Genomic DNA, 24444 nt, shown 5'->3' with positions numbered 1-24444 from the left:
TTATTCAAACATTGTAGGTTATGTTGATGCATCCCTCGATCGCAGCTCCATCTGGATTTTTCTTCAACAGAGGAGCCACTCTCTACCATTGGAATTCTATTGAGTCGCAAGACCTGTATGTAAGACCGTGTCCAATAGTATATGCTCTAAAGTTCCCGATTATTGGCTTGGTGGTTTTCCTCTCGAGCCAAACGCAGACGCTATTTACGTCACAAACGTAACTGTTGCAGTGAACTGTCGCTTTGTGAAACGAACAGCGCGATCGACGTCACGTCCGCTAAAGCGAACGCGCAAGTGTACACTCCCCACGAAAGTGTAGAAAGTGTAGCTAGCATGAACAAACCTAGTAACTGCTCAGCGGCTAAAGAGACGATAAATTTAGCTAAAGGGCTGGGGGGAAATTCTAGTATTCTACTATGCCAATCCGACTTCAAATGATCAAACAAAATTCTGTTGCATTGTTAGGATCGAGCGAGTAATTCAAAAATTTACACAAGTGGGAAGGTCACTGGGTAACTTTTCGCGGAATGGCATCGCGTCATGAAAACTTGCCAAGTCACTAATGACTTCCGGTGGTCACGTGACGAACACGATCGAGGTTCGAGCAGTGGAGCGCCACATGCGTGATTCGGTCTCTTCCGCTTTCCCGGCGTGACACCCAGCGTCAGTGCTTGTTCTCTGCGCGAGCTAAGGCCGAATCGGCGACTTGCACAACAATCACTATCCATCATATTTCAACTACAACCTTAAAAACAACAAAATGACTTCGAAAGCCGAACTCGCTTGCGTGTACGCCGCGTTGATCCTCGCCGACGACGATGTTGCCGTTACGGTAAGCCTCTGATTTTTGTTTTCTTCACACACTGCCTCGTTACACGTGTACTCACAGAGTATAAGGCCTCTGGATAATGCATTCTCCTCTAACTTTTATCCTAATTTCGTTAGCCTACAAAACGGGAGCTGTGATACGTAGTTTCATTTAGTACGCACTCATTCTCCAATATTAATTGATTGTACTTACAGTTTGACACGTAAACTGCCAAACAAATCAAATTTTTTCGTGTGATCTTACCATAAATATTAATTTTCCGTGTCCACCGATGAAATTTCAATGATAGGATCTCATAGTTTCGAGTGTGGACCGACGTGTTATTTCAGAGTAATAGTGAAGTGCCAACGATCTAGATAACCTGACCTAGCCTCTTCTTTTTCCAGGGTGAAAAGATCCAAACTATCTTGAAGGCAGCCAGTGTAGAGATTGAACCATACTGGCCAGGACTTTTTGCCAAATCTCTTGAGGGTGTCAATATTAAGGACCTCATCACTAACATTGGGTCTGGAGTTGGCGCTGCTCCAGCTGGTGGTATGTAGCTAAATCAAAACACCTATGTTGAATTGGTATTGAGGAAAGTTGTCAACGAGTCTAGAAGTGTCATCAAACCCTGGTCAAAGTCCGGACATTTTTCGTTCTAAAGCAAAGCAGTCAGGTTACAGATAGTACAATTCAAAATGTTTGAAACTAAAGATTCAGTTATTTGGCCTGTTCAAAATTTAGAGGATCACAAAAAAAAAAATCTGTTTTTGCCTCCCAACGGACGTTGGATTACTTGAGTTGTCAATATTTTTATCTTATTACACATGTTTTGAGTTATAAATTTTAAGTGCTTTGGAAAACTAGATTGACATTCCCTTGCTCATTATGGAAGTCTGTGAAGTACAGGAAATAGTTTGAGATATTAAATGACAGTGGCTAAGAATTATATAAAGATCATAGAAGATATTTCCAAGTTGTAATACTTTATGAGTTCTGTACTGCAAGTAGCATCTTATGGTAACTAAAGTAATTTTTGTGTAAGATGTTTTATTATGATTGGGTTAGCGTTTTTTTTTTTCGGCTTTTATGACGTCTCTATTTAAGGTTTACAACATTTTTTGTTATATTCAAGCTATCAAATAATCATCTTGATATCTTTTGTTACGGTAATATCACAAACCTCTATATAGTTTCAAACAGCAGCCATGCTCAAATCTCTGTAAGAAAAACATACTACTTTAATAATTCAAAACTAAATAATAGAAACAGAAAATTTAATACTCTAAATATAATTGTAACCCAATGAGCTGCCGAGTACTGACCTCTTTTCATCCACCAGACTAGTTCGCTTTGATGCTAGTAAGGTCAGCGAATAAGAGGATAAAAATTGAGCTGTGAACCTGCTGGGTCTCAGTGCCTAAAAACTTTGACCTAGATTCTTGTTCGAACAATTGAAGTTGAATTAAGCCTAAAATGTGTTAGAGGCATTTTAGATATTGTACTGACCATAATTCAATCGCATGCTATAATCCTGGTGAGACACGAAGAATTTAATGATATATATCTAATAAAACATGAATGCCTTGCATTCTAATGTACTGTAGAACATTTTTCTGTTTTACGTTGATCCAAATAACCGATCGTTAATACTAGTCTACCCTCAACGCCTTCCACAATAAGTCTAATCATTTCTCACTCAATTCAGGTGAGTCATGTAACATTCAGGTTTGGTAATTCGCATCATCAAAGTATGTCAAAACTGGAATTTCGAATATATTTTAAATCTTTTTCCAGCTGTGGCTGCTGCAGCCGCTCCTGCCAGCGGTGATGCCGCTCCAGCGAAGAAGGAAGAGAAGAAAGAAGAACCAGATGAGGAATCTGATGACGACATGGGATTCGGTATGTGATTGTTGATCAAATGGCCATTCAAAAGTCATGTTCGATACAAAAATATGTTTTTTTGTTTTTTTTTGTTACAGGTCTCTTCGACTAAGGCAAATGCCTCTTCAAGACAAGATCTATGATGGATCCATTCCTTTGTACAGTTATATTGTACGCTGAAAAATGAATAAAAAGTTCTAAAAAAAAGATGACAATCATTTTATCTATTTCCTTCAATAATCCTTCACTGTGAGAGTATAAATAGCTGTACAAACTGATTACCTCTTCTACCGTTAATCTCTCTTGAAGCAGACCATTTCAAGCGACGCAGCGTGCTTGCACCAACATATGCTCAACCATTGCGTGAGCTGGACAAATGCTACCAACTTGACAATCACTGAAATGCATCTCTGTTTCAGTGCATGTGCTACTCACTGATGAGATCAATGATGCTGCTCGGGGGTTTGAGGTAAAATTTGAGCATGCGTTGGCGCAAGCACAATGCATTGCTTAGAACGGCCTGCTTTAAGAGAGATTTACAGTATCACATTAGTATTGATGACAGCTCAAATTATTTGATCAAAGTTTATTCATGCTAAATTTATATTTCATGATTTAAAGACGAAATTAATTTATTATAAAGCATACAACAATTCTAATTCGAATTACGTTTGTAATTATAGTACTGGTCATTATTTCGATCATGGCGTCTCTTGTAACCCTGATTCCGTCTTCCTCCCTGATCATGTCCTTGATTTTGACGGCTCCAATCGAAATTTCTGGGGGGTTTATTGTACCAAGGATCCATAATCGGAGGTCGTTGAGGTTCCGCAATTTTAATTTTCATAAACGCTTCATCTTTATCAGTGAAACGATCCTTAAACTCTTCTTCGCACTCGGCAATGAATGCCTTTTGTTCCTCGTTCATTTTGATATATTAATTCCTATATAATTTTGGAACGACTAATAACGAGTTAGAAACTGAAATTAAAGAAAAAGAAACAAAATCATCAACTCTACCTATCAATAAAGTAAACAAACATAAAATTGACATGCTACATACAAGTTTCACTTATTACACTGTCCAGTACTAATGCATAGAAGCCTTCGGCTGATGGTAAACTTCTATCTTCCGTCGCCGTTTTCAAAGGCTCAAACATCCTGAAATTAATTACAAACATGCAAATTTTTCTGTTAAAAATGATGACAGTAATATTGAAGGTATTGTATTGAAAATTTGCGAATACCATGAAAACTGAAAATACTACAATAGTGTATGTTTTACAATTCATGCTAAATTTTTTATTTATGACGACTGTTCCTGTGTCTAAAATTTCGTACACATGAGAAATAACTCTTCATCTTTGATGTTCGGAATATGAATTTTCACAAAATAAAAAGCATTGACCAAATAAATGGTTCCAGTGGTATTCTTACCATCCCACATGGGATCCACATTGACTACAGAAGCAAAGCTTCCAGGCATATCCAGGAAACCAGGAAAAGTCGTTGTGCCACTGAAATATTGAACAAATTTTTAAGTGGTTAAATTCTCATCAGTTCCTCGAAATTAGTCAGCTGATTTCCGTTAATATAAGTTCAATAAAATGGTTGAAAAAAAAACATTTTTAGACCAGAATCGGTATTTTGGGCAATTGAAATCACTCACATTTTCACCAATGCTTACGCACTTAGCAGACGATGTAGTAAATACATAAAACTGAATCCCCAATGGATTCGACAAGAGCTGAACCTCTATTTCTTCTCTGCCAAATAGAGTCTGGTTACTTTTTATTAAAGCTTCCGGGCTTAGTCGATTTACTAGGTAGTGAGAATCAGCCAAATCACCACCACATTCACGACACAGAACAAAATCCGGGACTGGATCTGTAAGAACATTTTCTCAATGAGTATATTTGTCAGAAAGAGATATAGTAACAGTTTTGTGGATTAAATTATATTAGCCTTAATCATCCAATTTCACATATTTTTTTTTTATCAATTTAATAACAGGTTCTGAAATGTAGCATGCATGTGGATGCTCTTCAACTTTTATATACTGCGATATGAATTATTTTACGTCCTAATTGATTTCGTGGTTGTACTACCCTAAGGCAGAGATTACTTGGTTATTTCATGCTGATTATAATTTAAAACGCTTGTAGTTCTGATGTATTAGTTGTATGAGTGATCTGGTGGAAAAAAAAATCAATATGGAAGGATTTTGTGACTTGTTATGGTGACCGAAAATTATTTCACGATCTGAAGAAAAAATATATTACTATCTCCACATAATCGAAACAATATGATAATTTGAGAATAGTTGCATCACGAATCACCGTTCGAAGTGTTTTTTCTTCACTTGTTTTTTCGAACGCGACCTGATGCTAGGTTATGTGTAGAGTTCTGGGCAACTTGGTTTATCAATTGCGTTGTTGTTTTGAGAGCTGCGTTTCCACTTGACATACGCGTTACGTGAGAACATTGAGTAATAAAAGGATCGGAGAATAACTTTACCTTCTGCAACGTAATGATAAACTTCTCTTGCCGTGTGTGACACGGATTTGTTTACAATTGAAATCAGTATGACTACAAGTTGCAGGATATGATACAAAATGGAGTACGCCATTGGTGGTTGGCTCCTAGGATAATCCAGGCCCAAACTGCGACAGCCTTTCAGCATAAGATGAAAATTCTTTACTTCTTGGTCGTGTCATGCAACCGCTGATAATCCCACGACACGTCACAAGAAATGCGATACGAGCCTCACCAATTCTGTAGTCAGCTAAGCCTGTCATTGGACTTCATTTTATCGCAATTTTATAAATCGTGACGTTCGTCGCTCTTATCATCAGTCATCGGCTTCCGATTTCTTCCTTGTCGACCCATCTTTCATATCGCTTTAGTCGCCAGCTGGTAGCGTCGCGCTAGGCATTCAAATAGTATCATACCCGATCTTATCGACTGAGTGAGCCCGGGCGGCTCCAGCAGCTCCTCACGCATTTTGCGAGTTTATTTACGCTCAACGTTTACGCGTATGAAACACAATATAATCTGTTTTTCGTTTGTGTGAGACTAGCTGAGAACTTAATCTTAGTTGAAACTCACAGAAAGCTTCAAGTTTCAACCTGGCTTTTCATTCTTTTAGAAATTTGGTAATGGCAGAACTGCAATTAACAGCTGTCGCACACAATAGGATAATACTTTGCTACATAGTTTCAAAAAAGTTTAAGTACTTTGGCTTTTCAACGATACTATGTATCAGGGAAAACAGCAGAGAACCAATAATTACAAATTCTTACACCTTATGACGTTTTCTCGAGCATTCGTTTATTTGATGAATATATTTCTTAAACACAGTACTTTATAATGATGGAGCGGATTTTGCTGTCATACCTACTGCAAATTACCGGGAAAATCGTATATCGATGGATGATTGTACATGATTGCAACAATGAAAGAATTACCCCGATCGCCATTAGCCGATACACGAGCTGATCATAACGTCAATTGGAGTGTCCCAGGTGTGGGGATAAAGAGCTAACGGTAGATTGGGTTTGCGTAATTTACATTCCTTGGTCAAGCTCGAGGCGAGCTGCATGAGTATGTGTAATACGGAACCGGGCAGCCAGCCGGCAATTCGTTCTGAATTACTGGCAACCGCTCGGCGAGACACAGAACATCATGACCGTTGGCGTTCAAAACAAGTTGCTATATTACAACAAATTTGAGAGGATAAAACTCCTCTCAGGTATTAGGAAAAAATCTTATGGTGTAGCGGTTTACATTTTCGTTTCTTATTCCGAATTGTGTGCGAGTTGGGTGGGCGGGGGGGGGGGGGGGGGGGTAGCACGCAACGCGCAACGCAGCCATGGCCGCCATGCGGTATGTTGCCAACAAGTTCGCCACGCGACAAGCGCAAGCCAACAGCTGTCGTCCAACGCACATTGCGCAACGTCCACGGAAATAAATCTAGGGATAGGCTGCCGTCGCTGTCTAGGCGTTGCACGGTGGCCGGCGTTGGCCGGCGTGTCGCCTTCGAGGCGGCTTCGGCTCTCCTCCTTCCCCCAACGACCGAAATACGGTGGCGCGTTGCGTTGCAGCGATACCGATCCGTTCGTGTCGCTAGCGAACGGTGCGCCTACTCCCCCCGTTCTTCGGTCCCTTAAGAGCAAGCTACTATTAGGCCTTACCGACCGCGTGAAATGTCACTTATTTTGACCATTACCAGAATGTGCGCATCAAAGAGGATGAGGCTGCGTATGAAGAACGTGAAAATTCCGCATCAGCGCAATTCTAAATAGCGATGCCCAATATAAATAACCTAAAATTCTTTTTGTTTTATACGAGAATGACGCTATAACATATATTCCTAGAATCAATGGTAATTTAATTATTAAAAGAATTCATTTTTTGATATTCACTGCTGCGTAAAATATAAATATGTTTGGATGTTTGTGTTCGGTATTGCGCATGCGAATGCTCCGAGACGCGATTTTTTTGTGTCAACGATGCATAGGCTACGCTATGATAGCGGCGGAAATAAGTGACATTCAACGCGGTCGATAAGGACTGGGGCATATGACAGTCGTACGCTTACCGGCTAAGTCATGCAAGTATCTTCGTGCGTAAACTTCTCATGAAAATACTCTGTCGTAACGTTTTGCTCACTATTACTATTCTAGAATTCAGGAGAACGTCCCGTAACTATGGACAACATACTTTTATCAAAAAATATGTGAAATTAGGTGAAATACAAAATTGATTTGGTCGGTAACGAGATAAGTACTATCGCACCACATATTTAACATTCGAGCATCGTCGAAGCCTCTGATGGTTCCTCTCCGTAGGATGTCTTGTTTACAATCTTGGCCCGAGAATTCTCTCAACCGACGCGATGGCTACCCAAGCTCCTGTCTATCGTACCTCTTTGTTTCCATAACTACAGTTCGCTATTCATTTGACGTTTGAAAAATAAGGTGCGAGGCAGTATACATATCTAACACAGCGATCTCTGTTATGATTTCGCTTTTTATTTTCTCTACTGTTTATACAATTTTTTTCTATTGTTATTCTTATTTTCATGTATTCGTCTTGGGCATGGAATTCCGTTCTGCCTAATTCCATACATACATACATGTGTATACACATCATATTCAATCACATACATCTACTGCGTATTTTCTGGCTGAAATCTCATAGAGGATTTTTGTCCTAAAACCAGCAATAAACTCTAAACTCAAACACCAACTCCCACTATTCATCTCCTGACGTATATATACCCACTATCAGCTGACATAAGGAGTGAACGTCAAGGCGGTAGAGGGGAGATGTGGCAGCGACTGCGACGGAGGCTCCACCATCGGCGTTTCGTCACCGGCTTCCCAGCTGATACAAAATGGCCGTATGTTCTTGACAGCTGAGCCGATAAAAGTCATACATAGTTTGTTCCGAATTCCCTACTCCCCGTTCCGCGGGCAGCAAGCTTGAGTCGTTTACAACGTCGTTTCATTCGACTCCCCTGAAATCCCCGTCGTATCCCGATTTATCACGGCATGGTGGTACAGCAATCGCTCTTTCGGCCTCCCGGCGACGACGCTCGTCGTAGGCTTCGCCTAGTTCTAGGCTGCAATTTTTTCCCGTTCTCCTTGTCCTCGGCGGGCGCAACCAATGGGACTAAGTAGGTCAGGCGCTTGGGCGAATCGGAGCGCGAGGCCGTGTCACGTGGGTTTGTTGTTATCTATCAGCTGTTTTTCCCGGGCGGCCGGCCGGCGCAGTGAAAGCCGCTTGGTCTCAGTCCCTCCCGGCCGCTCAGCTGTGCGTCATACGTGCTGTCCGTCGAAGTACCCAACAAGTATTTCAGAACTGCTTTGTTCGCTTGTCTTGCGCGAGTCGAGTACAACGGATAGTAAAGAATTGAAAATAAATAACACAAAACCAAAACCAGCAGGAATATCGTACTTTGTATTATGCTGTCTGCTAAGTGCAAAGAATTAAACGTCTTTAATACCACAATCATTGAAGGTTCGAAAGATGCGGACAACGGCGTGACAAATACAAGTAGCCACGGAGCACGCCGCTTTGTTGATACGAGTTCAGTGAACGCCGCCATAGGCTTCAGGCCCCGGAGGCCGCCTCGCCTTCTATAGGCGGATTTTCTTTTCTTTTTCCAACGATTCAAATTACCGATCGATCAGCTTGAAGCTAGTCGAGTTACCTCTCGAACCGAACAGAGCAGAAAAAGAAAAGCACAGTGAAATCGGTAGGGAAGAAAAAAGAAGTGAAAAATACCAGTGTGTTAGGTAGCCTGCGTAAGAAACAGTGTTTAGTCAGTGTTTTGTGCAACGAGTGGATCAATCGATGTGATTAGAAATCGTTGATTTCGTTACTGTTGTTGAGAAAAATACACGCGTGTTTTAAAACGCCGATAAACTCGATTCTCAGCGTCGCTTTGTTCGCTCAAGCGTTTTGACAGTTCGATCGCAAGCGCGACTCTCCATCCATATTCTCCCCCCTCCCTCTCATCCCAGCTTTTCGCGGTAAGAATTGTTGAATCGACGCGAGTCGGTGACGCAGCTTTCGCTCACTTTTCGAATGTGGAATGATTTTTTAATATTCGAAGACAAAGAACGAGTCGCGATTCTCGTGACAGTCGTGCAGAATTAACTACCTACCGCGAGAGAGTTGTGCATAATACAGATAAGAAACAGAAATGTCAACAGGAAAGAGATTGGCAAAGCGGAGCATAATTGGTACGCGTGTCTGCGCCCCGGGGGAAGACGGGATGTATTACAGCGGTGTTATTCACGCCGTCAAGACGCCGGCTTCGATGGCGGCGGAGCCGGGTCTCAGCATAACGCCGAAGACCCGCTACTCCGTTAGATTCGACGCCGTTTCACCAGGCGGCCGGCCGCCAAATCCCAGCACGGAATATTCCGACAGCGATTTAATCGGCCCTGGATTCGGGTCTGTCAACGGCGCCAAGCTTGTGCCGGGGCAGAAAGTCTACCTGACCTTCAACGGTAGGGAGATACAGGCCGAGGTAACTCAGCATCGGGAAAATCTTGACGAGGTCGACGTTCTCATCGCTCCGAGTGGACAGGAGGTATGTAAATAAATAATCGACGAATCGAACGCACAATAAACCATCGGTCTGAGCCTCATTTTTCATCTATGATCGTTCCTGTTCCGGCTTCACAGCTTTGAAATTCCCGCGCGCGCATTTTTCTCACGCCAAAGCAGTCTGCGTGCTTTGAAAAAAAACATTTAGACGTTGACAATATTCAAGGTTCGCACAACTGATTGTCAGGTGTTATATGCATTATACGTCGCAACTGCTTGAACGTAAACTTGAAATGGTTATAAACGCTTTGTAAATGTTGCAATAATCCTGCTTTAATAATATAAATAAATATATGCGTGTCGAACACTTTCGCATAATTGTAAATCAGACTTGTTTCGACACACATTTAACCCATCATTATTTATACCATTTTGTAAACTTGACGCCTTTGTTTCACATTCTCATACTCTCAATGCTAAAAATACTTTTCTTTGGTCCAAAATATCTATCACTATTACTTCGAAATGATAGATCCCTTCGCAATTGAATCTATGATATCCTATCGTTGTAACTTCTTGGGAGAACAACTAAAATCAATATTTAATGCGAAAACTCGCGACCAGGTTACGTTTGTTACGGCATTTCACTCGTCGCACTGTTAATATAATCAATTGAAACTAGAGTGAAGAGAAGCCTGTATTAGATGAAACTACATATCAAAGGCGGCTCTATATTTGAGGTCAAGGAAACGACCTCAGAAGTTTGAGCAGAATCGATTATATCGTATTATCCAAAGACTGTTAAACACTCTTCTCGTTGGGCTGTATTGACATGGACCGATTGACAAGAATTTTTTCACGGATACTGGGTTGAATTTTCCAACGTTTCTTTCCGCGATTCAATTCGCTTCACCGGATACTGGAAATCCAATTCATTAAAAGGCTTCTGTCCATATTAACGGATATGCGAGCGGTTTTTGGCTCGCCTCGAAAGTTTAATTTGCGTTTCCTCCTCATTTCGTTGTTCGTACCGTGTCCCCGTACTGCTCATTTTTCTGTTGCACGGTCGCACGCTGGTTCCTTCGATCCTCCCTCCTCCTCCCCCTCCCCCCTCCTCCTCCTCCCCCTCCGCCCTCCTCCTCCTCCTCCTCCTCCTCCTCCTCCTCCTCCTCCTCCTCCTCCTCCTCCTCCTCCTCCTCCTCCTCCTCCTCCTCCTCCTCCTCCTCCTCCTACTCCTCCTTCTCCAGTTCGGTGACGTACGCATGTACGTCACCCACCAATTATTGTCGCCGTCGGGTAGCGCGGCAGCGCAGAATCAGCCGCGCAAACGTGTTTCGAGACGTAGTAAACACGATTATTCCGCGTGCCCCGCAAGTAGCGAAGAGGATTTAACAGCCGGTGTAGTGAGAGAATTTGCTGCCGCCGCGTTTACTTACACTTACATGCTACGTACTGCTTGGGACACAAGCTCGAACCAACATAGTTTTTTTCGGGACAGACTATTTATGTACTATATTATATGTCTCCGACTGTAATCGCGGATTTTATGTTATAGACACACGTTACATGTACACATACACACGTATATATACGTATATTATACACGCGTGGGCTGGATCACGGGCGTGCCGATGTCACGTGATCGGACGAGCAGTCGGTCTCCGTGTATCGTACTCCATCTACGAATAGAATATACTATTCGTGTCCTATATAATACACATTATATCACATTATATATGTACAGTGCGTATAGCTATAGGTAAAACGTGTAGACGATGATTGATGAGAAGACTAGGTTCAAATTGCGATCACGACGAGAATATTAACTGTTTACGTTGGGAGAAAGAAGAACGTAAAAATATTCCAAATTCCTATTCATGTGATTCGAAACTTTGGCAAAATTATTGTGTGTTTAAAAGTAAACGCGTGCTGGTTCCTTGGCGAGAACATGTAGGTAATACAAATATTTACACCCAACTAATGTATATACATGTATGTATGGTGACTTATTTTCTTTGAATAAAGCTTGTAGCGTTGGAAGAGGGAAAGAATCGAAGTTCATTCACCGAAGACTGAATTATACATATTATGCCGATGAGATGTAGATTGTACGTTTTTTACTTTCTTTTTCTTTCGATTTGTAACAGGCGTTAATTTTACTTTTTGTCGAATCTGCACCGAAAGTATGCCTTTTCGTGAATGTAAAGTGGGCATTAAGTGCATTTTTCCGCCTACTGGAATCGAATAGGCGGGCGTAAAATGTCGCAAGCGGTTGCAAAATTTGGCAAGCGGGCGCAAAGCGCGTTTTTGGGTCCGCTAACCCGGATGATAAAAGTCGATCGTGCACTCAAAAGTAAAGTTTCGATACAGGTTATGAATAAATCGTATGCATCATGGGCGGAAGGCGATTGACGCTGATCGTGTGATTTTCAGGTGAGCCTTGGAAGCTTTCGGCTCCCCTTGGCCTTCTGATATTCGCACTTGCGTCAATCGCTCACTTTCCGCCCTTTATATAATATACAACGTACTGTTTCCTATGTTGCACGAAGTTTTCGATAAAATCGTCGCTACTGGTTTGTACTGTAGTGGTACATGACCTCTTTGCCAAATTGTAGGCGCATTGTTCACTAACATTTATACAAGAATTATTATAGCGTGTTTTTTGCAAGGTTCTTTTTTCTCATCTGCACTACGGAGTTATTTTATACTATTAAATACTATTATGTAAACCGAGTCAGCATATTTAGACAATTATATTATATAATTACGGGGTTTCTTCCACCGATTTCCAATGAACTTATTGAGAATGAAGCTTCTATAGAAAGTTTAACTTTACTTTGTATCGTTGAGTCGCAATGAGATTGTTATTTTTTATTTTTGCTTTATTTTTTTACTATTTTTTGTCATTGTTTTTTTACCGGCGTTAATAAAATCATGCGATTAACACATTTAAAAAAATACTTGTAAAAGCAAAAGTGTATGACTCGAAGTAATAGTTTGAGGTGATGAAAAATTAATACACAAAAACTTGAGAGAAAGTTGCTTAAAATATGACGTAACGATCATCCCATTCGACATGCGTTTATCCATCCTTTTATGGGTATACACATACATTGTATATATGTATACATGCACGGATGTAAGATTGATTAAATCGTAGTACGTATGCAACAGCTGTAAAGAGAGGGTTGATATCGCCGCCGTAAGAATGATCTGCACATGGAGGACAGTCTGACTGACAATGAGTCAACGGTGGTTTACCATTGCAAGAAAAAATGTATGACTGAAGCACGGATAACGGGAAGGCCAACAAACTTCATCGTGATTCACGAGTTCTGGGCCCTTGATGCATGAGTTTTACGCGTATAGGTATGCGTACACTACACCCTTTCAATAGTGCCGCTTCCCCTAATACGTACTCGGGCGCTTACCCCCACTACCATACTACGCTCCGGCGTTTTTCGCATTCTCTCTAATTAATGCTGTTGGTAAAATGCAAAGTACCAATGAGAGGGTCGAGAACCGATTTTCGAGAATGAGCGTTTGTAGTTAGAGTGGGGGAATCAAGATTTTGAGCAATGTATTCCCCTCGCAGCCTGTGAGTGGCTTTATTGGGAGGTTACACTGTGTATGCAATTTGTGTACAGCACAACACACCGCACGTACTATATATACATGTTTCGTCCGAACCGGATGCAACCGTGCGCCGCCCACGTCATTTCGAGAGGTCAATTGAAGTTTGAACTTTGTACCTCTTGAAAGAAACGATTTTTCAAACCGCAACTAACAGCCCTTACCGCAGCTTATCGTATTTTCATTGCGAATAGTATCCGGTTTATCGTTTCGATAATCTGTAAACCAAACAAAATACCATTTCTGGGTTCGGAATATTTCGCAAACTGCATTTTCGAGATGAAACTTTCTAATAACTTCAACTTACAAGAATACATCGTGCAGAATTACAGAAAATATATACCATGGATATTGGTATTGTGAAGAAATTCAGGTCCGATATAAATTTAGATCTGGATCTAGGTTTTAATAATTTATGGATCGTCCACAAAGTTTTTTTTATTCAAAATGCCTGAAATAACGCTTGGAAATTGAACGAGAAAAAAAACCATGAATCCTCACGTTTCCTCATCCAACGTGAAAGGCGTATCATAACGTAGCAGTTTGAAATAGTTTGCATGTACCTTCATATCGGATCCTATAGAAATATAGTAATTTTTTTGAGTTTGCATTATTGCAAAAAAAAAAAAAATAATTTGCAATTCCTACAATTGTTTCACGGTCTGTGAGGAAAAAACTGTTACCCCAATGCTTCTGAAAAACCTTGAATTTTCAAGGGAATATTGTTCTTTTAATTTCAACAGACACACCATGTTACACTAATGTAAACATGTTCCTCAGCGGTTGCTGCGTGACAGGCAAGGTGAGATGGAGATGTATGTGTCTGTACACGCATTGTGTACACAGAAGCGTAGGTGTATATATTACATATACATTGGTTGAGAGAGGATGGGTATGGAATAAAAATGCGATGGTCGATCCAAATAGCGAGGAGGCGAGCGTGCGCGATACTCTAATGCCGATTTTAATTTCTAGCGTCGTGGCCACGCGCTGGCTGCCGCTTCAGCCGGCAACGTGCCGCGCCCATAACAGGAAAGGAGTGAACGCGGCCATCGTGCTTTACGCGACGACGGCTTGGCCGGCTAGAGGCAGCTACCCGGGTTCCCGTAAATCGCACAACTGTGAACGCTTGGCGTCCGTTAGAGCCGAGAGAACCGTTCTCAAACTTTCAAACTGTTAAGCCTCCAAATACTCGAGCCAACTTCGCCGTGATTTCCCGCTCCGTCCTCCGCCAGGCGTCACGGGCCATTTGAACAGGCGGTCATACCTTACCGACCGAGTCAATGTCGCGCTACGCATGAATTTATGCTGCGTTCCCATTTTCGGGCAATGGTATTCGACTTTCCTCACGATTCTATGAGTTGTTTGTAGTCCGATGATATGTCGCCGGACTATTATCGCCCAAAGCTTACGTCAGAATAAGCTTACCGAAAACCATTACTCTGTCGGTAAATACAGAACTGTACACATTGCGACATGTTTTTTCTTTTTTCTGTCTTCTTTAAACCGGTGATTTCACGTTTGCTCGGTTTGCCAGATACCTATGTTCATTCGGATCTAACTAATCCGCTTACTTTCAATTTGAGATTAGGTCAGGCTCCGGTAATACGAAATTCACACTCATTTTTGAAACACGCGAGTGTGCGCATTTCCTGGCCAGTGGCAGCGAACTCGACGATACGGACAGGCAGGCAACGAGGGCGTTGCACACTCGTTGCAAATGAATCTTTCGTCTCGTCAATCCCCATCAAGGAGATAAAACGAGAGAGAACTGGGAGAGCTTGAAGAGCGATCGAGGGGGGAATTATGGACAGTTTCAACGCATGCGCGACCCGTGAAATGGGGGCATCCATTCAATACACTTTAGGAACGAGGTCACGAAAATTAAATTTCGTGATTAAGTCGTGTTGTTTAAAGTCTTGGCGGGGGCCTCTTGCGTGTTGAATGCGTTATGTGTGTCCTACGGCTTACGAGAGCTGTCGTATCAATACCTTCACGACTATTTCGTAAGGTACCTGATCAATTGCTTAGGCTCATATATTTTGGATCCCTGGAATAGCGTGGTACAAAATACGCCACTTTTTTCAATAATAATTATCAAGTTTTGGAGTAGAGTTTGGTTTATAGCACTTTGATGAGCCATCAAAACGGAACATCGAGATCTTTGAGAAAAAGCGCTTTTGATCTCACATATCTCTCTAATAAAGTTCCCGACTTGATGATTCTTTGTGATATTCTGAATCCTCGCAAACTACAGAACATACCCACAGTTTTTCAAAAAATTCCTGTTTTCTAGAAATGTGATTATTTTGCATATTCAGGCTGCCAATATCGATTCTTCCATAAGAATCTGCGTTCAAATTCCTGGGAATTATTAGAATTCGTTGAACATTTTGTAGACGAACGGAAAATCTGACGGAAATTCACATTGCGAGAATAAATTTGCAGATACTTTCTGACAGTATTTGGAATATAATTTTCTTCAACGCAGTTTGTAACTATGCATGTTGTTGTATAATATGAATGACCGGTGTCAATATATGACCGTCAAGAGCAATCTTTACGTCGGGATAAATACCTGACGAGCGTCGTCGGATGACACTATAACTTTATGATGATGCATGTATAAAATACGAAAAGCGCAAGTGTCAACGAATTGGAAATGGCAAATCGTACAATTTGTGCATACTGATATAAGTACGTATAAAGTACCTTTTATACACAACAGCATGTGATGAGGCGCGATTAAATTATTTTCGCGTGCTGTTTTATGTCTGCGTAACGAAGCGAATGAATGCCACGGTGGTGTTCACGACCCGCAGGTCTCTCTCTCTTCTCCAAATTACCCGTGGGCGGAAAAAGAGCCTTGAACGATCCGTGTGACGAGGAAGAGTCGAGGTGATGTTGCTACTCGTTTGCTTGCTACGTCATCGTCATTATTATTATTATTATCGTTGTTGTTGTTATTGTTATTATTATGATTGTTGTTATTGCTATACTTATCATCATTACCTACTACCATTGCTACAACTACTATTTACTAAACTACATATACTATAGATTATACCTATATAGTGCACACTAAATTGCATTACACACGTACGTGAAGGGCAATTTACTATTCATACTACATGCATGTAATAATAACACCTCTCTTCACAAGCAAAGTTAAATTTGCATGACAGTATACAATGATTGTATATTTGTAGGTATAATGATTATAACAACTTACAGCTGGTTGAACAAAAAAAAAATTAGGTTGTTTTTTTTTATTTACGGGCCAAGTACGACGAGATTATTAAAGTTAACAACTTTTCAGTAGGTAATTAGATCACCGCTGGATGATTTATATTAAAATCCGTCGTAACGATTTCGATTGTTTCACAATTTTACATGCGCATGGTAAAAATATTGGATTATGTAATATATGTATACAAGCATTCATTGTTTCATTTACTTAATTTTAACTCGATGCGTCATTTTTGATCCGTCGTATGATTTGTATGAATTGCAAGTTTGAAAATCATCCTCTTACGATATTCCGAAATGTTCTGCTATCCGCTGTGAAGGTATCTAGAATTCGTTTTTGTTTCGTAAATTATGTAAAAAATTGTACAAAGAAACAGAGAAAGTCTTATATTACGGGTGCAATGCGATTATGTAGAAATTATCAGTGGTTCAATTTTTTTCATTATAATCAAACACGTTTCTCTTCCTCGAAATGCTTACATTACGATTTTCCTGACAAACCATAAATTGAAATAGCTGTTACTTCAGATCGAAGTAAAAAATACGACGTGTTAATGACAATAACCACGTCATAACAATAATAGTAATAATAATAATATTAACAATGCCGGTGAACTTGTAGAGATATTTGGTTTACTCTCTCAACAGAGTAATAGAATAGAATTTTTTTCCCCGCATTCATATTAATTTATTGGTATTGAAGAGTGGCAGTTATTTTAAGCAAAAAAAAATTAGAATCTCCATACATTTGTCATTTTTCACCATCTTACCTACAGAACAAACAGGGTCTCTTTTTTATCTTTGAATGGATTTCCGGTATGACAAGTGCCGTTTCATTATCTGCTGAATAGTTGAATACCAGAAAGAAAATCTATTTCTTTACTACGTTGAGGAGTATTCCGAAAACCTGTGTCAGGTTGAAATATTCAAGCATCGGCTCCCCTCCAAGCTAACGTGTAGATACTGCGGCCATTGAACAACCAGAGGTTGTTGAGATTATTGCAAAAAGTTGCCGGCCGGCTAGACTGCTGCGCAAAAAGGCTGCACAGGTTTTTGAGGAAGACCCGGGGCTTTTATTCTGTATACCTATACGGTCTACCTATGGATCAGAAGGACGATGCGACTCGGGTCGACGCGCCGCATCGGGTTATACGAGTAGTTGAAAACTCGGTTGAACGCTCGCTAAACTTGCGCGGGGGTCGCTGAACGGGACTCATCGTCAGCCGAGAGAGAGCCAAGGGCCGCCGACACCGCTGCCATTATATATCGCACTGTACGTTGCTTGATCAAACATTTTTCATCTTCGGGGGATGTCCGAACTACCTGTTTTACCGACGAATTCAGCATGTCATATTTTACACGATTTTCCTATTCTCAGCGATAAAATCTTTCAAAAGTTTGAAAAATGTTACAGCATGCAGGGTTTAATATTCATGATTCTGTTGTTACCTTTCTGAGATTTTGAAAAGTGCAAGTATGACGCACCTAAAGCGAATTTTAATGTATTTGCAGCGAATTGCATCACTCGCTTTGAGGTTATGGCACACTTCTGTACAACTCAGTTCCATATTTTATTGTCAATTTTTCAAACTTGTCTTAGCGACCACATAAGCGCTATTATGTGTCATATTTTTCCAAAGTTTGAAGCGATTTGTATCAATTGGGAGAAGAAAAATGTCTATAGTAGGTACCGTTTTCCAAAACTGCCAGCAAAACAAGATCTGACGTTTTCTTACGGTCTTGAGAATTACGATATGAGGAAGACATGATTTGATTCAAATTAAGTATTAATCCTCACGGTATAAATTAAAAACTACTCATCATACGCATATTTCTTATCAATTTTTAATTCAACAGTCCGATAATTCGACCACAGATGTTTCCTCATTTTGATTCTCTACCGAGTATCATATCTTGCAAAATAGTTACTCATTATAGTCTTGCAGTCTCTTTTTTTCCTGTCCAACGGAAGCCCCGGTCAATTAATTATCAACAGTTAAGACTTAGATAATTGCTTGGCGTATGCAAAATTGCCCAATTCTGAAAACTAGTTTCGAACGTTGATAACTATTATTCTTTATTGAATTAATATGAAATATTTTCTTATTATACGACACGGTTGATGAGGAAAAATAATAATTATTATTATTAGAGTCTAGAGGCCAGATAGTACAAGCAAAAGACGCGGTGCTTGATAAGACATTAGGAATGAGACGGTTGAAAACACCGACGGCGATATCATCATAAACAAAAGAAGGATGCGCGAGATAAGTGAAACAACAGGACGCAGTCGTGTGGTCGGTTATCGTAGTGTATTATTGATGTTAGAAATCGCAACCCGAGAAAATATGTTGGGCACGCTCGATCTAAAGATAGTATAACAGTTGTATGCATGTGTACATACATACGTCGCATATACACACTAGACGCATGTCTTTATCGAACTCGAAAACCGGCCGGCTTCCCTTGCTGCTACACCGCTGTCGTAAACACGGGATGCGCGCAGGCGCGGAAGCGTGACGTCACCGGTCGCGATCCTATCTGTCGGCCACTAGCCTGCATGGTCACAGTGGTCTGCACTCTCTTCATAATTGAGCGCTGAAAATTCAACCAACCTTCATTTGTCCGAACTGCACGTCGGTTCCTGACACCGTGCAATAAGTCCCGCCCTTACCGACAGAGTCATTTTGCATTTTTTTTTTTTTCGAACCTCTTTTTAGAGTAATTGTAACGAGTTAAATGATTCCTCATTGCGATGTTTTCATCCGATATTTACCTCTAAAATTGGGGGAATAAATGGTGCGGCTCAGTCGGTAATATCGTAGCTGGAAATTGATTACGTTTCAAAAAAATAGGGAAATTATTCGATTTCATTCAGATGGAAATGTAGGGTGAGTTTCTCACGGGTGTAATTTCGATTGTTATGCAGAGTGTCCTGGACAGTTGAAAATGCATTATATATGGCATAGACGTATGCTGGTGAATTTTTAATCAATTATCATCGTTTATCTTCGCGTGCCCAGCGAGTGCAACAGCTGGATCGTAATTTTCCGCCTACGAGTTTAATTTGCGTAAGAATTGCTACACGAGTATTCGAGCCACCATGCGATCTCAAACTGGCAGCCACCTACACTACTGTAGATCTCCTGCGTGTCGTAAGTTTACACATACATACAAAGAGGTATATGCATGTATCCATATGTGTATAAATTGCATTGTCTCCATAGGCACACTGGTAAAAAGGCAAGGATTATTCCTAGTTGCGCATTAAACGTTATAATATGAATGTATATCGTTGCATCAAAACGTTGAACAATTATTATTGTTATTATTGGTATAATTATTACATTGGCTCATGATACAAACCCTGATTCGTATGCCTACATATATTTATGCTCATTACGAAAATGCTAATTGGAAAAACCAGGCGACCGGTACGTCGATGTTATTTTTTTCCTCGAAACTTAGATTTAAATCTTCCGCTGCTTTCCAATCTCCTATACGTCGGATAAAATGATCGAAATATGATTGAAGAGCATTTCGTAGATACAAACAAGATATTTTTATGTTACAGAAAAAGAAATAATAAGTAATTTAAATTTATTCGGAATTTCAAGGAATTTCACACTTTCGACAACGAACGAATGACAAATTTATAAAGTGGAATGAATAGAAATTTTTTCGAAGTATTCAATCTTTATTCAAACAAAGTGAATATTTCGTGAGCTTAACATGTATATCACGAGGTAAAAAACGACGAAACGTTATACATTAACAGCCTTGTAACATGAATTTATGTAATTAGATCAAGACCTAGCTGGAATCTTGAAAATCCAATTTTATGGTTACAATTGAAACTTATTGTTAGTTGAAAACGGGAAACGTTTTATTGAATGAAATATACGTAATTAAAGAAATTGTTCCCTCGATTCATCAGCGTCGGATTTCGCGACGGATGGGAGAAGAGAAAGGAAGCCCGGCGTGTAACCTGTTGGCAATTATTATATTGAACCTCTTAATATCTCTGAGAGTATCTACTTGCTTTCCTAGGCCGCAACTAGGACAAGTCGGCATAGGTCAGACATCGGGCAAAAGTGAGAGTAGGTGGCTTAGAACTAGAACATGAGCCCAGCTGCAGCAGCAGGGTGACGGCGCAGCGTCGCGTGTGCCTAAGCTACTCAAGCTCCGCGTCTGCTTATGTGTGTGCTTACATAGTTAGCCACATATGTATAATGTACATATGCGCATAGACATTACGTATATGTACACACATCCATGTCCTCGCGCAGTACGAGAGCGAGGAGTGTTTTAAACAGAAACTTTCCCGCAACGCTGATCTACACAACGGTATTCAGTTACTTATACGGTACTTTCAACCTATGCGGTTTTATTACGCCTTATACGCAATCCAAAGTCATCCGAATCTCGACTATAAAGTTATTTTTGGACATTATCTGTACAATTTTGAACTGCAGTTTATGTCATCTTTTTACTTCTTTCTCGACTGATTTGTTTATGTATTGTAAAAATTCAGAACGAAGTTCTCGTCTTACCGACAGAGTCAGCAAAACGTATTTTCACACTTTTTTCACCTCCTAAGGGTTAAAATATCTTCAAACCTTGAGAAATGATGACGGGTATTACGATCGGTTCTGTCTTGAGACTCGAAAAATCTGTATTATTATTGGGAATATGCAGAAAAATATGGAACTCATCTTATACACAGTTGCGCGTCATAACCTCAAAGCGTGAATTTTCTGTACTATTCATGGCTTGAGACACAAGCGCACCGATCATAAATTTTCCGATTTCCAAACGTTTGAAGAGATTTTGTTCCTCAGGAGTGTAAAAAAAGTGTCACATGTACGCTTGGACCTCGACTATTCTCCATTTGTAATTTTCTCTGCTTCAAAGCCGCTTCATTTATTATTATCCCGGGCTGCGATCCGCGTCATGCGTGGGAAAAGCCAGAGTCGCCCTGCGATCCTTAAACGCATAACGCCGCAATGCAAGCTGCTGCATTCGCGACATTCCTATAGTTGGTTATCGGGGACGGTGACGTCACTCTAGGAAGTACTGCGCGATCGGCACACGTGCGGTCCTTATTGGGTGGGCCTTACTCAAGGTGCAGCTTAATGTCGTTCCGCAGAACGGACTGCAATCGTGAGTTTAACAGTTACACAGATTCTCGTCTTCGCTTTTCCGGGTTTATTTAGAAAAAAATGATGCGCGTCAACACGGTTCTTACCGTCAATTTCAATTTTTATTCTTGGAATTTAGATTTAGATTGATTCAATTCAGAACTGTACAAATTTTGAACCAAATTGGTCGAGTTATTCTTGACGTACTTTTCAAAATGCAATTTGGTTCTATTCAACGTTAACCTAACCTGCTCGTTCACCGATGACTCGTGAACGGTTCAATCGGTGTAGATACAGATCTGTCATTTAATTTGTCTTCACTGAACTAAGATTGAATTAGATTTTGAGCAAAATGAGTCGAACGAGTCCGACTTGTAAAATAATAAGAACAACAACAACAACAACAACAACAATAATAATAATAATAATAAAATTAAAATAAATGAAATATTTTGTACCGATTGTGTTGATCAAACACTCGAACCAGAAAAAAATTCGTTTCGACGTACGAACATGTGTAATATTATTGAAATTAAAACCTTTGACGTCAGAAGATGATGCTGTTGCTGGTACTGCTGCGTATGGCGCTTCCCTTCTCGACCCCGCGATTAGAGATGACGTGTTGTCTGGCTGTCAGATGGAACTCTCGAGTAGCTGCTGTTAATTATACGTACGCACACGCATATAGCAGTCTCATATCCTACATACCGTGAGTCGAGAACTCCGGTGTTTACAATTAATCACTCTGCACTTGACTTTAGAAAATCAGGAAAATCTGGTCGTTTCGTTTTTTTTTTTTTCACTCTTTATTTCTTCCTTGTCTTCAATATTCGAAAACTGGCAATTATATTCTAAGAACTGCATGATGATTTTCCTGTGTTGTAAAAGAAGCAAATATAAGCAAGCGGAAAAGAGACAAAGATTTGCTTGTGAAGTTTACGTGAGCTATTATACTTGTAAAAAAAATGGTTGCAAACTCGCAATGGAACCAAAAAAAAAGCATTGGAAATATCAAAGTGGATTAGTCAAAGGTAATTCAGGGTGATTCTAACTTCTTTACTCGGCGTTTGGTTCGGATCGAAAGTGCAAAAGGATATCGGTCTGTTGACATCGGAGCCCAGCTATGGGGCTTCGAACATCCCATCGTCTATTCACGAAGTCAGTCGAAACCGGACCTTCGGTTCGTACCCAACACTCGTGGACGCGTTGATCATATGTACATACACATATACGTGAATCTTGTACGCACGTGCGTATACCTGATTTCCTTATCAACTAGGTTGTAGGTAATCAGAATGAAATGGAATGAAATTTCTCTCGCAAGTTGAAGCAACGTCGATCGGTTACAGTCTCTGGTGTCTTGTACCTTAACCTTATGCACTCGAGTCGGAGGGAGTCGAAGTGCACGTGCCTTCCTCCCCCCTTTTCTCCCTCGATCGTTGCCATTGCGTTCGTCTTCGGCCCGCTCAAGGCGGTGCACGACATATGCAACCATATACGTACGTCACACACACACACACACACACGACTGTATGCGGCGGCACGTGCAGTGCCATCTCCTTGGTTCGTTGTAACGCACGTATGCACGCATTATATATATGTATATACGTATACCTATGCGTATGTATCTACAAGGCGCATTATAGTGTCGTGTAATAATTGTATATAGGTACGTACGTACGTACGTGATGTATATAACGTTGCACCTAGCAAACCGAAAGAGAAAGAGAGAGTGAGAGAGAGGTTACAGCCACTTGATGCAGAATAAATATTTCTAAACATCAGTTATTGTTACTGTTGTTACCGTCAGCGTTGCTGTGCCTTCTTTATGATCAACGTTTTTCTCTTCAGCCTGGGATAGAGGTTCACTCCTGCTTTGTCAATATTGTAATACATACATATGTCCCATTCGGTTTCTTTGATACTATGTTATACAATGAATTTTTATGTAAAATCAATTTCGTCAGGAATCGAACAATATGTGCATATTGATATAAATTTATAGAAGCCAGGGAATCAAAAACTGCATATCTACAGCGTCTGCTTTCAAGTTTTCTTGAATATTTTATTGAGTAAAATTAATTATAAAAGGTGATAAAATTATTAAACGTCTTAGATTTCATATTACGGTATGGGAAATGAAAGTCCCCAATAATGGATCCTTGGATAATTTTTACTTACTCCAAGGGCGTATCTGTGTCATAATATGGGATATTTTATCACCTCAATTTCTGCAACTGTGAGAACAAAAAATTATTCAATATAATATTTCGAAACACTGTTATACGGTATAATAAGTATATATTCAATCCGAAGCATCCAATTGTACGATTAGTGGGAAGAAGTTTGCACAATGAGCATTTTGTCCTTCGTTAGTCCGCCACGTGCGGTAAAATAGTTCAATATATGTATACGTATAGCTGCGGTCAGTGCAGGTCGATGATAATAACGAAAAAACGGGACTTCCTTTTTTTTTCGTCATGCGGTTGTGTTGTCTCTCTTATTTTTGCTGTTCGTTTTCTTACACGATAACGCATTTAACGGTGAGAAAGATACAACGTCTCACGCGTCTGTCTCACTGTGTCACAAGAATTTGTCTAAGACAAAGGAATTAGAATCGCTATTGCGCATGCGTCGCGGAAGGAGGCCGGGGTGCATGCCTAG

General features: G+C 40.4%; 3 protein-coding genes across 3 annotated transcripts in view; 2 read left to right on the top strand and 1 right to left on the bottom strand.

The window, feature by feature from the left end:
- Nucleotides 1–620: 620 nt before the first annotated feature.
- LOC107223971 (60S acidic ribosomal protein P1) lies at nt 621–2904 on the top strand. Its single transcript, XM_015663859.2, has 4 exons — nt 621–832; nt 1216–1363; nt 2609–2713; nt 2794–2904. Exons 1-4 carry the CDS (start codon nt 761–763, stop codon nt 2805–2807), a joined length of 339 nt encoding a protein of 112 aa, XP_015519345.1. The 5' UTR covers nt 621–760; the 3' UTR covers nt 2808–2904.
- Nucleotides 2905–3627: 723 nt separating this feature from the next.
- Nucleotides 3628–5507, bottom strand: LOC107223950. The gene is made up of 5 exons (XM_015663823.2): nt 5213–5507; nt 4365–4582; nt 4133–4212; nt 3759–3856; nt 3628–3676 (listed from the first exon to the last, which is right to left on the bottom strand). Exons 1-5 carry the CDS (start codon nt 5376–5378, stop codon nt 3633–3635), a joined length of 606 nt encoding a protein of 201 aa, XP_015519309.1. The 5' UTR covers nt 5379–5507; the 3' UTR covers nt 3628–3632.
- A 2968-nt stretch (nt 5508–8475) lies between these two features.
- LOC107223966 (zinc finger protein 395) overlaps nt 8476–24444 on the top strand; it is a 92558-nt gene continuing 76589 nt past the window's right edge. The window contains exon 1 of the mRNA XM_015663853.2: nt 8476–9800. Coding sequence (XP_015519339.1) covers nt 9408–9800 — 393 coding nt within the window. The 5' untranslated portion in view covers nt 8476–9407. The remainder of the gene's footprint in view (nt 9801–24444) is intronic.

Source organism: Neodiprion lecontei, chromosome 2 (assembly GCF_021901455.1).
Source record: "Neodiprion lecontei isolate iyNeoLeco1 chromosome 2, iyNeoLeco1.1, whole genome shotgun sequence".
Classification (NCBI taxonomy): Eukaryota; Metazoa; Arthropoda; class Insecta; order Hymenoptera; family Diprionidae; genus Neodiprion; species Neodiprion lecontei.
Note: the sequence above shows the minus strand (reverse complement) of the source record. Positions and strands in the feature narration are given on the sequence as shown.

What these genes read in the sequence shown, in the direction of transcription:
- LOC107223971 (XM_015663859.2), top strand. Translation starts at nt 761, where the DNA reads ATGACTTCGAAAGCCGAACTCGCTTGCGTGTACGCCGCGTTGATCCTC. An exon ending in ACGACGATGTTGCCGTTACG is followed by an intron (nt 833 to 1,215) that starts GTAAGCCTCTGA and finishes TTCTTTTTCCAG; the next exon opens with GGTGAAAAGATCCAAACTAT. An exon ending in TGGCGCTGCTCCAGCTGGTG is followed by an intron (nt 1,364 to 2,608) that starts GTATGTAGCTAA and finishes ATCTTTTTCCAG; the next exon opens with CTGTGGCTGCTGCAGCCGCT.
- LOC107223950 (XM_015663823.2), bottom strand. Translation starts at nt 5,378, where the DNA reads ATGCTGAAAGGCTGTCGCAGTTTGGGCCTGGATTATCCTAGGAGCCAA. An exon ending in TTATCATTACGTTGCAGAAG is followed by an intron (nt 4,583 to 5,212) that starts GTAAAGTTATTC and finishes ATGTTCTTACAG; the next exon opens with ATCCAGTCCCGGATTTTGTT. An exon ending in TGTGGATCCCATGTGGGATG is followed by an intron (nt 3,857 to 4,132) that starts GTAAGAATACCA and finishes AATTAATTTCAG; the next exon opens with GATGTTTGAGCCTTTGAAAA.